Source organism: Cetorhinus maximus, chromosome 20 (assembly GCF_964194155.1).
Source record: "Cetorhinus maximus chromosome 20, sCetMax3.hap1.1, whole genome shotgun sequence".
Taxonomy (NCBI): Eukaryota; Metazoa; Chordata; class Chondrichthyes; order Lamniformes; family Cetorhinidae; genus Cetorhinus; species Cetorhinus maximus.
Window position 1 is genome coordinate 87861600 of NC_135898.1, and position 16080 is coordinate 87877679.

At 42.5% G+C, this 16080-nt stretch overlaps 1 protein-coding gene across 1 annotated transcript in view; it reads left to right on the top strand.

Annotated features, from left to right (window-relative positions):
• got1 (glutamic-oxaloacetic transaminase 1, soluble) overlaps positions 1 to 15375 on the top strand; it is a 54227-nt gene extending 38852 nt beyond the window's left edge. The window contains exon 9 of the mRNA XM_078565107.1: positions 12593 to 15375. Within this exon, the coding sequence (XP_078421233.1) occupies positions 12593 to 12738 (146 nt within the window). The 3' untranslated portion in view covers positions 12739 to 15375. The remainder of the gene's footprint in view (positions 1 to 12592) is intronic.
• The last annotated feature ends 705 nt before the right edge of the window (positions 15376 to 16080 follow it).

The window sequence follows — 16080 nt, forward strand, 5'->3', positions numbered from 1 at the left end:
TGCAGCTTAAGTGAAACCAAGGAAGAGGTGTGAAGTGGGCGGATAAAACTAACAGTCAGATGTAAAACACAGTCATTACTCTACAAGCACACTCGGGTTAAGTGTGGCAAGAAAACTAAAAGAAGACAAAAGTAGAACTGCATTGCCCAAACCCCATACAATGTCTGCTGGTGACTTCAGTTTTGGCCAATTTAAAGTGTAGATTTATCCATTAGGGATGTATTGAAGAGACAAACTAATTTCACACTTGTAAATAGGCATTAAAGAGGAAATCATTATGCCAACTATTTTGACTATCCCAAATACCTCGTGCAGAAATCATGTGATTTTTATCACATAGCAAATAATGGGCTGTAACTACCGAGCGCCAGGGCATCATATCTGGGGTGGGGGGGGTTACACCAAAGATGTGCAGGGGCGAGCATTCCATCCCCCCCCCACCTCCCCCCCCGCCACCCCCCAGAAGTTCTCGGGTAAGGTTTGCACAGCAGTTGCCTGGGAAAGTTCTCATGGGCTATTGCCCTGCACTGGCAACCATCCAAAAATGCGACTTAAAGTTAGAATTAAAACCACTTGTAACTTCTGGGTAACTACGGTTCAGATCCACACTGAACACCCCCCCCACCCCCCGCACCACCACCATTGGGGCTCCCCCAAGACCACCAAACCCAGGGGTACTATTCCCACCCATGAAACTCCCTTCTGACTACCTGCTCCCGCAGGCCTCTTTACCTCCGCCCGCCCACCCACCCAGCCAGACTCTACTTCCCATTCTGCCACCCACCCTTGCCAAGACCTGACCTGAATCGACCCTTCTCTCCTCTTGGGGGGACACCCCCCCCCACCCCCCACCGCCAAAAATCCTAACCACTTATCTTATACGCTACCCACTTACAAATCTTCCCCAGCTTGTTAATGCACCTATGGAGTGCAAACTTGGCTGCAATAATGGAGAAAAAGAGGATAACCAGTTTTAAAGGGAAGACCTTTGAATTTAGCTGCTTTATGGCTGCTAGTGCCATTAAAAAAGGGGCTGTGGCCTCCTTGCCTCTGATTCAGCAGTGAAGGCTTCAGGAACGCGTTGCCCTGCATGGTTCTTATCCAGCCTGAAGGTCAGCCAAGACAGGATTAAAAATATTAAAGGTAAGAAAGTGGGAGCAGATTGGCAATCTGACTCTATTTGCCACTCTATGGAAGTTCAGGCCCAGTATGTATTTCTTGTTGAGTTGCTGCTTTTTGGGAAAATTTGTAACCTTCTTAACACACAATTTGTTGGAAATTAAAAATGTGTATAAAATTCCCGTTTTCTAAAGCACCTAATTGGTGGTTTGAACTACTGAGCACTTTGGTTACTTTATGATGTCCAAGTGTTTGAATGAGAGAAAGATTTGGCTCTCAATGCCTTCATTGACTTGGCTGGCTAAGTCTTCCGTCTAGATTATGCAGGCTAGACCAGAACTGGGGACCATAAACATAAGATAGTCATTAATAAATCCAGTAAGGAATTTGGGAGAAAGTGAGGGAGTTTAGAATTTAGAAGGGTAAGAGGTGATTTGATTGAAGTTTTCAAAATATTAAGGGGGATTAATAGGGCAGACAGGGAGAAAATGTTTGCACTGGTTTTGGAGTCTAGGGCTGGGGGCATTATCAAAAAGGGCATTATCAAAAAAATAGAGCCAGAACTTCAAAGAGTGAAATTAAGTGTGCCAAAGTTTGGAGCATTCTTTTAGATCAATTGTTAATTTTAAATCTGCAACTAATAGGTTTTTGTTTACCTCATATCCCTCAATATCTTTGGTTGAGGAGGGTATATGGAGTTGGGTCACAAATCAACCATAATCTCATTGAATGGCAAAACAGACTCAAGGGGCTAAATGCCCTACTCCTGTTCCTGTGATCCTATGAGAGTGGTTAGAATGTGGAACTCACTGGAAGATGCATTTAAAGGGAAGGTAGATAAATATGACAGTATAAACAACAGAAGGCATAGACTTGTTGGACCATTTCTGACCTGTAAATAATTTGAGTAACCTAAATGAAGGTCAAAGCGTATGATGCATAACACCACTGAAGTTGGAAACAATAGATTAGACTTACACAGGAATTAAAAAGGTAATGCCAAGCTTCTCCATTTCGGAAATAAAGCACCAATCTCACCATGCTGTAACTTTTTAGTTCTGCCCAAAGCAGTCACTAGAATCAAAAGCCAAAAATCTATCCAGATGGATAGTGACCTTGCACTTCTCATTTTGCAAGGTCTCTTTTCCCCAGCTCCACGCTTCAAGAAAGTGTGTGGTATTCTCAACTGAATGAACTGTAGCTTGGAAAATGGAAAGTGCTTTGGTACATCCTGAGATCGTGAAAGGTGCTGTAGAAATTAATTCAGCCGATCTTTCTCCTTTCAAATTTACAACTTTATAAATGAGATTTTCTTCTGGACACCTAACACATACCCTCTAGACTTTATATTGTGCCAAATATTGAAAAATTGAACACTCTGAACTAATGGGGAGTAATGCTGCTAGATTTGCTAAAGAAGCTTGTAGGTGGGTTGCAAAGGAAGCAGCACAGGCTTCCTCCAGCATGTGGTGCTTGAGATCACAGCAAGTGCCAAGTGCCTGTTATAGTTTAGACTCTGGGATCTTCAGCTGTTCCCAATTCATGTGACAGATACTGAGAGCAGTCCATTCCTCCTTCATGCACCTGGCAAATAGCTTGGAAATTTTTGCAGATTTTCATTGCAGCATTTATTGCCAGCAGCTGCAGTGTTCGCACAAACCATTACAGAATGTGCCCAGGGTCGTCTCTGTTTATTGTCAGTCTAATTGTGTTGAAAGCTCTGAGCAGCCAAAAGAGTTCCTACAAAGACCTTCCACAATGTTGTTGCCAAAGCATCTGTCTTGCAGGAGTCTCTGAGCAACTGAGCTCTCTCTAGACATTTCTCTCAAAGCATGCAGGTTTCAGGATATTTTTCAGCCAAAATCTTTCTACAGCTAGAATCACTCTCTTATGGGGCACTTGCATTATTCACTCTAGTTCAAAAGTTGGGCACATTTGGGTTAAGGTAGATGAAATTTCTTGGCTGAGATTTATCACCTGAGCTCTGACCATTAGTCAGTGGGTCAGGGGTCATGGTAACTTCATTGGTGCACTTCATGCCCCTACCCCTCCCCTTGTAGTAAAAATCAAGGGCATCAATGAAGCTAAAGCAGAGAATATACCTGCTGAAGCACCTAAACTTGTGCCAATGGACTTTAACTCAGCTACTGAATTCCAGTAGAGGTCCTTGGATATCATTCAGTAATAATTTTCTTATCAAGTTCCTTAGACCCTCTTGCCCTAGATGATTTCTGAGCTTCTGGACTGATGCAAATTGTATTGAAAGTAGAGAAGTGTGGCCCCTGCTCTGGTCCAACACTGAATGCCATGGCACCTGTTAAATCTTGGCACTCAGCAGCTGAAGGTTGGCAGAGCGAAGGAAAAGGATGGCACCAGCACTGAGGCTCTGTGATGTGCTTTTACCAGGATTGTTACTTGGCACAAAAGAAAGTAATAAAGTTTGTTTGTACTGCAACTCTGAGGCTGCTGACACTGCCATGCTACATCGGGGCTCTGAAGCCTTCTAGCCTCCACCGTGCTTCTGGTTAGGACTCGGCAGCAGAAGCCGGGAACTCCATCTGAATGGTGTTTAATGGTCTGTTAGGTATTTGTCCAAGGTCAAGGCGGATGGAAATTCAATCCCAATGGGTTGGTTCTCCCCTCTCACTTGGATCAGAAAAATGCAGGCTCTTTTGTGCTGCTGTTCACTGTGTTTTTGTGACTCATGCACCCAAAGAAAATACAGTGGCTAGTGTTTGGCCATTGTTAAAATATGATGGACTGATCAATTTTTGAAGGAGGCAAAAATGTCTTTGGAGAGAGAAGAGCAGGCGTTCTGTTTGCTGCTATCTAGTTGCAGTGTTGAGCATATCTGGAGTGTCAGCCAGTTAAGCACTAAGGTGGTGGGCCAGGAGAATGTTTTAAAAAATCCTTTGGGAAAGCCATGTGGGAATGCCTTGTTATTCATTTTTTGTGTTATTTGGCCTGGAGGAAGGGACAGTGTAGATCATGTGGACTGGACGTTTTTACAGCTGCTGTCAACAGATAGTACTTTGGAGATGGAACGTGCCCTCCTCTCCCCATTTCCACCACTCAAAAAAAAAGCCAGTATATCTATGTGATGTTCTGTGTAGTGGTTCAGGCACTGCAGTAGTCAGCAGAGTTAACAGAATGTAAGTGCTCTTGTGGCTGGTGTTTTCCCTCTTACCCACCACTCGAGCAGCCTTTCCCACAGCAATAAAAAAATCATATTCTACAATTCTATCTGTTCCTGGGCTGGTGCTCTGTGCAATTCTGTTGATGTACCAGGTTGACACCATGTGATTGAGATGGTGAATCTCTGAACATCCTACCAGTCCAATTTTTTTCAGGAGTATGTAATTTTTTTTTGTTTGTTTTAGTTGTCCTTGGGATATGGGTGAGGCTTTAAAAAATTATTTCCTGGGATGTAAGAGTTGCTGGCAAGGCAGTAATTATTGTCCATCCCTAATTGCCTTTGAGAAGGTGGTGGTGAGCTGCCTTCTTGAACCGCTGCAGTCCATCTGGTGTAGGTATACCCACAGTGCTGTTAGGGAGGGAGTTCCAGGTTTAGGGTCCAGCGATCGTGAAGGAACAATGATATAGTTCCAATTCAGGATGGTGTGTGGCTTGGAGGGGTAGTGGCATTCCCATGGGTCTGCTGCCCTTGTCCTTCTAAATGGTAGAGGTTGCAGGTTTCGAAGGTGCTGTTGAAGGAGGCTTAGAGAGTTGCTGCACCACGTTTCATAGACTGGGTGCACACTGCTGCTGTGTGCGCCAGTGATGGAGGAACTGAAAATTCACAGTGGTGGATGGGGGTGTCAAACGAGTGAGCTGTTTTGTCCTGGATGGTGTTGAGCTTCTTGAGTGTTATTGGAGCTGCACTCATCCAGGCAAGTGCAGAGTATTCCATCGCACTCCTGATTTGTGCCTTGTAGATAGTGGACAGACTTTGGGAGTCAGGAGATGAGTTCCTGCAGAATTCCCAACCTCTGACATTTTTATAGCCACAGTATTAATATGGTTGTGTCAGTGGTAATCTCCAGGTGCTGGGGTACTCAACGATTGTAATGTTCAAGGGAGGATGGTTAAATTGCCTTGTGGTGCATTTAGTTGCCTTGAATAGGTGCTGGTGATCCTCCCCTTTGAACTTATGCAGATCTTATGGTGATTGTGGCCGTTCAATGGTGTTAGGTAGGGAATTCCAAGGTTGTGACACAAGAAGTGATTTGCTCATCAGGAGGGGGGTATTCCTTTGAATGGAATTTACCGTTGATGGTGTTCTGTGTTGTTTTTGACTGTAAAGGTTGTGGCACAGTGCTGTCAGAGTAAGTTTGAGTTGCTGAACTGCATCCTGTAGATAGTGTGTACTTCAGCCTTAGTACATCATTGAAGGATTTGAATATTGGGTCCAGTGAAATGTTCTGACCTCAGTGTTGGTGGTGCTGCTGCATCCATCCTGGCCACCTACTAGTATACCATTCTACTTCTCACTTGAGCCTTGTAGATCATGGAGAGACTTTGAGGCATTAGGAGGTGAGCCACCTGTTAGATTTTCCAAAAACTGCCCTGTTCTTGCAACTGGTGTTGATGTGGCTTGCCCAGTTCAATGATGACTGCACACACTCACCCCAGGAGGTTTGATGGGGAATCATTGAAGGTCAAAAAAGATAGGGGATTGCTGGGCTTTTTATTGCTGGAGATAGTCATTGCCTGGCACTTGTAACCAAGCTTGGATGTTCAACATCTGTTCAACTGTTATGATTAGTTTGCACTTCTACATTTTCAGAGAAGTTGTGAATGGAGCTGGTGCAGAGGATGTCTTGCAGACAGCTCTTTAAAGATTTCAGTGTTTGGAATTCTTGAGTTTAAACCAAAGAATCTCAGTTGCAACAGCACTGAATTTGATTCCTTAGGGCAGAATTTTACATTAACCAGATGGACACATGCTCGAACTGATCGGGCGTGAAATCGTGCGAGATGATGACAGGCAAACGTCCCGACGTCATCTCGTGGCATTTCGGTCGGGTACACGCAAAAGTCGAAAGCGTGCCCACCGGCAATTAAGAGGGCAATTAAGCCCATTAATGGTGCAATTGTCTGTCGTTTTACGTAGCCCATCCAACCTTACAGTTGGTGAACGGGTGAATTGGCCAGGTGGCCTTTACCCTTTTCAGCAAACCTCGTCCATATCCCATCCCCACCCCAGCAGCGTTGAACCTTTCAGTGCGCCTTTCACGCTGGCTGGGCCGTTAATTGGCCTGCTGATTGCACCCGCCCGCCGACCTGAAAATTCAGGCCTTAATCTGTTGGCATCCTTTGAGTACGTGGATTCAAATTCACAGCACAGTTACCTTGGGTCATGTCGTGCTGCACTGGGTATGAAAGTGTTGAACAGGAAAGCTGTCAGGAGAGCATGGCTTTAAATTGGCTTTTCGAAAATAAAACCTTCATGATTTTGTGCTCCATTTGGAGGAAATTAGTTGGCTTGTGAACTAGTAATCCTGGTTTCTAACTTTGCTATCGCATTGCTTTAAAAATGCAAGATTGGCATCCAGGGCTGGTGAGCAATTCCCATCAGCACCCTGAGAAGAACTTCATTTACTGACTTGATAGCACCAACGTGCCACAAACTCTGTTGCCACGTGCCTCCAGCAAACTGCTAGCATGTGATGCTACTTAGCTTCTCTGCATTAGCAGTAGGAATGAATATAGAGGTGTTTTTGAAAAAGAAAGCGATGGGTCACTTTCAAGCTGAATGCTCATCCCTCAGCTAAAATATCTGGGTAGATACACTGGTCGGATGAGGGGCATACGCACCGATCAGAGATAGCATCATAACACTAGCCCCTGCTCCATAACTCTGCTCTCCGTTGGAGTGCATGATTGGTGAATTCACTCTAGGAATCAAAATCGGGAATGCTTCTTCAAACATGTCCCATCGAAAGGTTGTATCTCTATACCCATCTGGTTCACTAATGTCCTTTAGGGAAGGAAATCTGCCATTACCTGGCCTGGCCTACATGTGACTCCAGATCCACAGCAATGTGGTTGATTCTTAACTGTCCTCTGAACAAGGGCAATTAGGGATGGGCAATAAATGCTGGCCTAGCCAGCGATGCCCACATCCCATGAACGAATAAAAAAAAACTTTGACTTTCTGTCCCTGGATACTGATAGACTTGTTTTTGTTTACCATGTGAACCTTCCTGCCTTCGCTCTCATCGAGTGGCTGCTAATTATTTATGCCCCAGTGTGCATATAGAATTTTTGTGTTTTCTCAGATGAGACATTAAGTTGTGTCATTCTCAGCCTTTTACTTCTGGCTCAGGAGGTTGTTTACAGATCCTGTGAAACTAGTTAAAGCAGAGCAGAGAGTTCCCTTGGCATCTTGGCCAACATTCCTCCCCCCAGTAGCAGTGCCAAAAACTGATTGTGCTCATTCATCTAATTTTCTGTTTGCAAAATTTTGCTGTGTGTAAATTGGCTACTGCATTTTGCTGTGTTAGAGTTTAGAAGTAACTCATTCCATTTGAAATGTTTTGATACTTCCTGAAGATTTGCTGGGGACCGTACGAACTCAAAAGTTTTTTTTTTAAGTTCACACGTTGACTCCACTGCTTGCAGCCATTAATAATCCTTTACATGAATATAAATTGTTTCATGACTTAGGAAACTTTCCATTTTAGTTATTTTTTCTTTTAAAAAAGCAGCAGATAATGCTCCGAGTGTTCTTACTGAAAACCGTAGAGACACCGAGGCGTTGGTGGATTGGCAGAACCCTTGGTCAGCACACATCATTTACAGCTACATTGGGTTTTCCGTAGATCCTCTTAAGTTTGGGTTAGCTCTTTCAGGCCTTTTAATACGAAACAACTGCACTAATTGATCCCCATCCCTTTGTCCAGCAAGTCTTTGTACCATACAATACTCGGAGGAGTAATGCCATCCAGCTGTACTGCCTGTGTGTTTTGTTTTGGATAGTTGCAGATTCACAAAGGACCCAAGAACTTTATATTTAAAAAAAACAAGGAAGAGGGGAAAGAAACTGCATCATACTTTTATTAATGGGAAGCAGACTGTTTGGCTTAGCAAAGGATCTTGTGCAATTTGAGAGTCTGTTGAGAGCGTCTGTTTTGGTGCCCTGAAGGAGTCAATTAGATGTACACATAACATACCACCAGGGCCTTTTGACGGCTGCCAGGCGGTGTCTCCTTCTATTTAGAAAAAGACCCAGGTATCTGATAAAGAGTCGTATTAAAGAATCTGCTCGAGGACTCTCATCTGCTTTGCGAAATACAACCCCTGAGAATTGTGCTAGTTCTATATTGAGCTGGGTGGTGAGCCACGGCCTCTGGTTCCCATCACAAGGAGCTTGTGCAAATGTTGGCAACCCCAAAATAAACCTGTTAGATCTGTTAAAACAGGACACTGGGGAGACCTCCCCTCCACCCTTTTTGTAACCAGGGTTTCCAAAAGGCTGTTTTCAGCCATTTTTCATTGTTTTACTATGGGGTTGCCATGGCCTGGCTGTGTACGCCCCTCTCTCTCTCCTTTTTATTACGTTTTTTGTTTCTGCTCTCTCTCTCTCTCTCTCTCCTGAGCCAACATCCAATTTTAATCTTTTTGTTTCTTTCTCTTCCTGCTCTTTTCCCCCTCCTCCCAAGACTAATGACTGGGGCCAAAAATTTGAGATGTATGACTAAGTCAGTTTGTTCTTATTCCTGGATTTTTGCTTTATTTTTTTGATGGGGGTGGATTTTTTTTTCTAAATTAACCTTTTGTGAATCATGCTCTGATTTTTTCTGGCAAACCAACCAGTGGCTTTGGCCTTTTGCTTGTGGTTCCCCAATGCAGCCTTCCTCCAGCACGTTGAGCAAGTGGCCGTTTGTCACCTATAACACTAGATGGTGAGGCAAATTTGACCAATAGGGTTTCAAAGCTGAGCCCTATACTGCCCAGTCAAATGTCCACATGCAATGTGCAGTAAATGTCACCTGGAGCACAATCCGGAATGAAAAGCCTTGCTTATGGCACTCTGTCACTTTCACATTCTTTGGTGCTGTCCTTCCACTTGTTCCTTTTTCGCTCTATTACTCTTACACATGTTCTCGCTTCCAATACTTTCTCACATTCTTGTTCTCTTCTCTTGCTGACCCTCTTGCTAAATCCTTTTTTATAAATGCAGATTATGTTGTTTGCAAGTTCTTGCTCAGTGGAGTTTTTGAACTGAATGGTTGACATCAGCCTCACCACTGAGATTGAGACTCCAGGATTCTCTAGAGAAGATGCAGTGTATTCCCACTACACTTCTCTATGTAATAGTTTTGACTTGTTTTTAAGTTCCCCTCCCCAGAAATGTGTAATATTGTGAGACTGTCCTGAGTTTATTCTATTCTTGTACACACAAATCCATTGTAGGGAGCTTTTAATCATTTCTCTCGTGCCTGGGGATCCTGAGGCTAACTAACTTAGATCAGTGCTGAAACTTGTGTTTTCCTTGGTCCATAAGGCTGAGGGAAACTCTACCCAATGTGCCTACTGTCTGAATGATTTAGGATTCAGAGAATATTTAATTACTGCCTTTTAAAAGTAAATTATTGGGACCATCACACCTTTCATATCCCAACAATCTCCAGCCAATGAATTATGTTTGAGGGGTAGCAACTGTTATTATGTAGGCAAACATAGTATCCAATTTGCACATTAGCATGGTGGCCTCCTAAGCATCAAGACAAACGATTGAGGGATAAATGCTGCTCAGGAGCTCATCTGCTCTTTGAAGAGCATCATGGAATTTTGAGTTCCACCTGAATAGCGCTGCCTACGTAAGATCCTGGGCATCGCATGGAGAGGCAGCATCACCAATGAAGAAGTACTACAGAGGACTGGTCAGAAGCGCCTGCGGGACATCATGATGGAGAGACGACTGAGGCTGGCAGGACATGTATTTTGCCACCAGAGTGGCAGTGGAATGTCTCCCACCAGATGGAGGAAGACGACGACGGGGCCAGCCAAAGAAGATCTGGAGAAGTACATTTAAAGAGGACCTTCAAGAGTGAAACAACACCTGGACTGGAGCAAAAAAGATTACGATGGACCGGGCATGGAGACACAGTCTTGCTGTCTATTGTCCTGTATGGAACAGGAGGAATTAAGTATAAATCTAACTCAGTCCTGAACAGGTTCACTGGATTTGACAGCAGCTCTTAATGCAGCACACAAGTCTAAATATTATGTATTCCACTCCAGCAGTGAAGCTTGACTTTCTAACTGCGAGATGAGAGCGCTCCTACTGACCCAAGGATGATATGATGTGGTATTCTAACAGTGGTCAAGTTTGGTCTAATTTACTACACACTCTGCCAAAAGCCCAACTGTGTTTGTCTAGTTTGAGCTTGGTAGTGATCCTTTTAATTCAGTTACAATACTAATGGAGATTTTAAAAACTACCTGCATTCAAACCTCATGTTGCCAGCCAAACTAGACATAGACTTTGCAAACCTTTATTTCAGTTGTCTCTTAAAACTGGATAACAAGAGAAAGCGTTCAAACAATGCTGTGATTTCACCAGTTATATTTATAGCCAGTTATTTCTTTAGAATTTAGCTGATGAAAACTTGAGTCCATAACTTCTGGTTAAGTATTTACAACTTTTAAAATCATTGAGCTAGTGTAGAAGTTTTAAAGAGATCAGTGTAAAGTTCCTGATCCATTGTAAAGTTAAGAAAAAAAGAATAAGGTAAAATAATTGTAAGCAATTATGATTTCCATTTGCAGGATCTCATTTAGTATGTTTACAGAAAATGTTATTTGCTTGTTCACTGGTACAATAAATTTTCTTGATATTCAGAAGCAAGATCTGATGTTATGGTGCTCTGCTGCTTTTTGAAGATGTGAAAAAGATTCTGAGCAGGTACCAGATGGATCCAATAACCAAAGGAAATTTTAAAGGAAGATTTTCTGTTATCCTGGACCTATTACCAAAACTTACTTTACAGTCTTGCACTCATCAGCACAGATGCAAGAATGCCATATTTCAAAGGGAGCAACAATTTATGCCAAATTTCCCTTTGAAATTTGTCATTCTTGAGTCTGTCCTGATGAATGCAGGGCGTTAGGCTTTGAGAGCTTGTCTTTTTTTTCAGCCGTACTCGTCCATCTAAGCAACATACCAAGCGACTAAATCTTATATTCACGAGTACTTTCACTAAGTAAACATTCACTAAGGAGTGACATGAAATATATAAATTTGAATGTATGGAATAATAAAAGTTCCTGGACTGACATTCCCACTAATGAGAATTTTTCCATCCTTTTTATTAAGATTTCGCCTTTTGACAGAAAGTGCCTCTTTGTAAACTTGCAGCAGTACTTAATTGCATCCCTCAGCACTGGAAGTTTCAAAGCAAAAGTTCTCAGTTCACTAGGTCCATTTTAAAATGGATAAATATTGAAAAATATACCAGTTACCAGCACTGAAAATAAATCTGTTGCCTGATCAGACTATAGCCAACTGGTCCTTGTGGTAGGTTATTGAAGTGTAAGCCCCATCTAGTGGTGTGTGTGTTATCTCATTCTGAGGAATTTCCGAAGGCCTTTAATCTTGAGATTGAATCTCCATCACATTGGATAACCTCAGCACTTCTGTTTCTAAACAGAGTATCTGTAGAATTCTGGAAGAAAGTGTGGTGATGTGTAACTTTAAGCAGGAAAACTGGCACTCAAAGTTTTACAAAACTGAGATTTTATTCTCTCGGCCTTGTCTTTTTAGTTACGTTTTATCCTGGCTACTCTTATCTCGATGGAAATGATCCATCTGGTGCCACAGGCCTGGTCATTCCCCTGGATTGGGGAGGAACCTGCTTTCTGCTGTGTTACTGAAGTCACTGTCCTAAACTTCGATGATCTGGTCAAGCACCCGCAGATCCGGGGCTTTCCCAAATCCAGTCTGAGCCACTTAAAATCAGCCGGAGTACCCCAGGATCTTCTAAATCTCATGGGCCGGAGCAGAGGAAAGCATTATCAACCATGAAAAACCCCCGACATTATTTCCCCCCTTCAAATATTACCCTGGGGGGGCACTCAGTCTATCATCTAATCCGAAGGATGGCACCTCCCCATATTGTCATAGTGAATTGTTGGCCCTAGACTCTTGCTGAAGTCATAACCTTCTGACTCAAGGAAATAACTGAGTAAATCTGCTGCCAAATGATAGGGGAGGGGAGTTCCACTGGCATTCTTGAAAATTCATGGCGTGAATCTCGATTTGAGTTCTTTTTCCACTGGCTTTTTTAAAGATTAATAGGAAGGTTGTGTACCTCCAAGTTAACTGATGGGTGGCTGATTTCTGAGCCATTATTAAACTATTTACTAGCAGTGTCTAACTTAAGAAACAAAGGAGTGAACTAATGGCAAACTTGCTGATGAGCAGATCCTGACCCTTTCTCACTTTCTTCTGTGTTTTGTTTTACAGCTTCCCAGGTTGATTATATGATTAAGAAGAAACACATCTATCTCATGGCCAGTGGCCGCATCAACATGTGTGGGTTAACCACTAGCAACTTGGACTATGTGGCGGAATCCATTGATGAAGCAGTGACAAACAGCCAGTGTCAGTAATCCCATTCACTTGATGACATTGTGACCACTAAGCAAGCAATCTGTAGATGTGATTGTATGTGCGCAGGGTTGGGGGGGAGTAGTATTTTCTTTGGTCTTGTGGATTCTCCTGCCCTCCCCTGACCACCGCACCACCCTAACTTTGTCTAACGCGTTCAATTGGAAAAGAGAGGCCCTGAAATTGCTATGTAATAAAGTAACCACAGGAACTCTCATTAATTGAGTTCTTTGGCTCAATATTTGCCTGCCATTTTTGATTTTATCTTATTTACACTACTTAAAAAAAAATTTTAAATTAGCACGCCTATGAATGTATGTCAAATGGTGCCCATGGATTTTAATAGAAGTTGGCCACAAAGCTCATGCAATGTGAAGCTGACCTTGAAAGGCCAGCTCCCATAATAGTTATCTTCAGGTTCCTCATATACAACATGTCTCTGTATTTTTGTAAATGTATAACCGGGCACTTGGATTTCAGGTGAATGAGGAAGATTTCAGGAGGAGCAAGAGTGATGCTGGACTGTAACTTCCCCCGACACGCAGGCAGACACGCGCGCAGGCAGACACGCGCGCAGGCAGACACGCACGCAGGCAGACACGCACGCAGGCAGACACGCACACAGACACGCGGCTAGATTGGTGCATCTTGGAATGTGTTAAATATCCTCTGATACCACAAATAGTCCAGGGCACTGAACGTTCTGTGGTGTAACCCATGATTCAGACCAAGGCCCTATAACCCTGTGAAAGTATCCACAAAATCCTTGCTTGATACAGAGCAATAATTTTCTTTGTATACTTATGTAGGGTAAATATACTGCAAGGAACAGCGCAGCCCCCTTCACCACTACTTTCCAGAGCAAATGGCCTATTCTGTGCACCCAGTTCATAGGCTAGATTTTCAGCACTTTTGAGTGTGGAGCTGAGTAATTGCAAATTATTTGTAAAAAGGCAGCTGGTCACTTCATGTGTTTTGTGTATGTGATTTTTTTTTCTTTAAACTCTTCCCTAAGGGCAGCTTCATGATCAAAAACATCACCCTTTCTAAGTAAACAAATCTTTAGGAGATAAAGCATAATAAAATGTGATGTTTTAATTTCTGTTTCCAAGGTTTGGCCTTGGAAAAGAATTAAATGAGTAAACAGATATTTTTTTTAAACTTAAACTCGATTGACTTTTCAATAAATGTTACCACAGGAGTGATATCAAGATGGGAGATGGGTGGGGAGGTGTGTGGTACATGAATAGAACGAGTTATGAGTGAGGTAGTGTTTTTGATAACATCTAGCCTAGCCCACAAGTTGCTATTTGCTTACGTAATCCCAGTTCAAGCTAACGGTGTTTGTGAATGTGGGTTGTATGTGGAAGGCAGGATTTCCACAATAATTGAATAGAGCATCAGCTTAAGCCATAGAGCCTTCCACTTGAAGAAATAATATTAGTGCTACATGTAGGACATCCTACTGCATTTGATCATTTTCAGCATGTAACTGCTGAACAAATTCTAAATGTGCTGAAATTGTTCTGTTGTCATGACCGCGATGACTGAGCCATCATCAATAAACAGTCCAACCTTGGAGAGCTAGAGCCTGGTCAGTGAAAATCAAGAGCAAAGCTGTTCCACATAGAGAGGTGACTGGCTAGTGAGATATTTCTTACAAATGTTTCTTTAAGTATTCCAAGCTCAGTGAAGGGAATTGATATTACAGGGAGAGAAGCAATTCCAGATTTATTTTCTTGTAGTATATGGATATTAGATGTCACAATTATATAACTCTAACGAGATAACATAGAGTGGCGATGGAGTTCCAACCACAGCCTTATGAGTAGTAGGACTGCAGGATTGGCAGAATATGATTCTGTTCCAACACTGCCCTTGATTCTAATTTATATAGTGAGGGTATTAAGCTAGTCGATTCAGAATAACTATCAGATATCCCTGTAGTTTGGCATGTTAATCATAGGGACTGTGTAGTTTATAGTGTGGCAAGGCTGGGAGCTGTTGTCTGGAATATATTTGCATACTGTTAACAGTTTCTGGCCTCCTCTTCCCATAAAGCACTTTCAAATCCATAACTGCTGACTAGTAAAATGATAGAGACTCATTTAACGGAAGACAGTGGCTATGGTAATACCAAATAAGAATTTGATCTTGCAGTTAATTAACAGCGAATGAATGTAACCAGGTTATGTTTGACTTCATACCATCATGCCATTCAGTTACTGTTGGGATGGTTGTTTGTCCTGTTGACTGTAATTTACATGCAGTAACCCTCTTTATTATGAAGGTTGAGTTAAAAATAACTTTTTTTTTGTTTGAATGGGTTTCAGGGAGAAAGTAAAAGGAAGGATTTCACCCCCTCTGCTATTTGCATATGGCCATCCGATTAAATCCTAAATCTTCAATCGTTTCATCAATTTGCAACATTTAATGATATACTCAGTCGCTATAGATCAAAAAGCAAGCACATTAGTGATTCAGTTCCAGTATATATGCAGCTGTAAGCTTCTAATAATGTCTAGAAAATAATATATGGAATGTATAAGTGTGATCTAACTGATAAATTCATCCAATGTATAAATGTAATGGGTCACACCAAAAGCAATGCAATATAAAGAAACAACATTTAAAAATCATATTCTATTTTTATTCTTGAGCTTCGTGTAGTGCTGGCAAGGCTGTAATTATTTTCCATTTATTGAGGTGGTGGTGGTGCGGGCTTGAATTGCTGTGCTCATTAGTCCTGAATTTACTGGAGCAGGTTTTCTTCTGCTGAGCACCGAGTTGCATTGTTTTTCTCTCCCTTCAGCATGAGTTTTTTTTTTTGCATTACACCCGAGTCATATCTAGCACAAAAGAAGGTGGTTGTGGTTGTTGAAGGTTAATCACTTCAGCTCCAGGACATCGCTGCAGGAGTTCCTCAGGGTAGTGGCTTTGGCCAACCATCTTCAGCTGCTTCATCAATGACCTTCTCTCTATCATAGCAAGACCTGGATGACGATCAGTTTTGGGCTGATAAATAGAGCATTTGTGACACACAAGGGCCAGGCAATGACCATCTTCAACAAGAGAGAATCTAACTGACTTCCCTTGGCGTGCAATGGCATTGCCACCATCAACATCCGGGATGGTGGGGGTCACCTTTGACAAGAAACTGAAATAGACTAGCCACATAAATACTGTGGTTGAAGCACCCATCAGAGGCTGGGAATTGTGTGCTGAGTAACTCCCCTCCTGACTCCCTCAAAGCCTGTGTTCCATCTACAAGGCACAAGTCAGGAGTGTAATGGAATACTCCCCACTTGCCTGGATGAGTGCAGCTCCAACTGTACTCAAGAAGC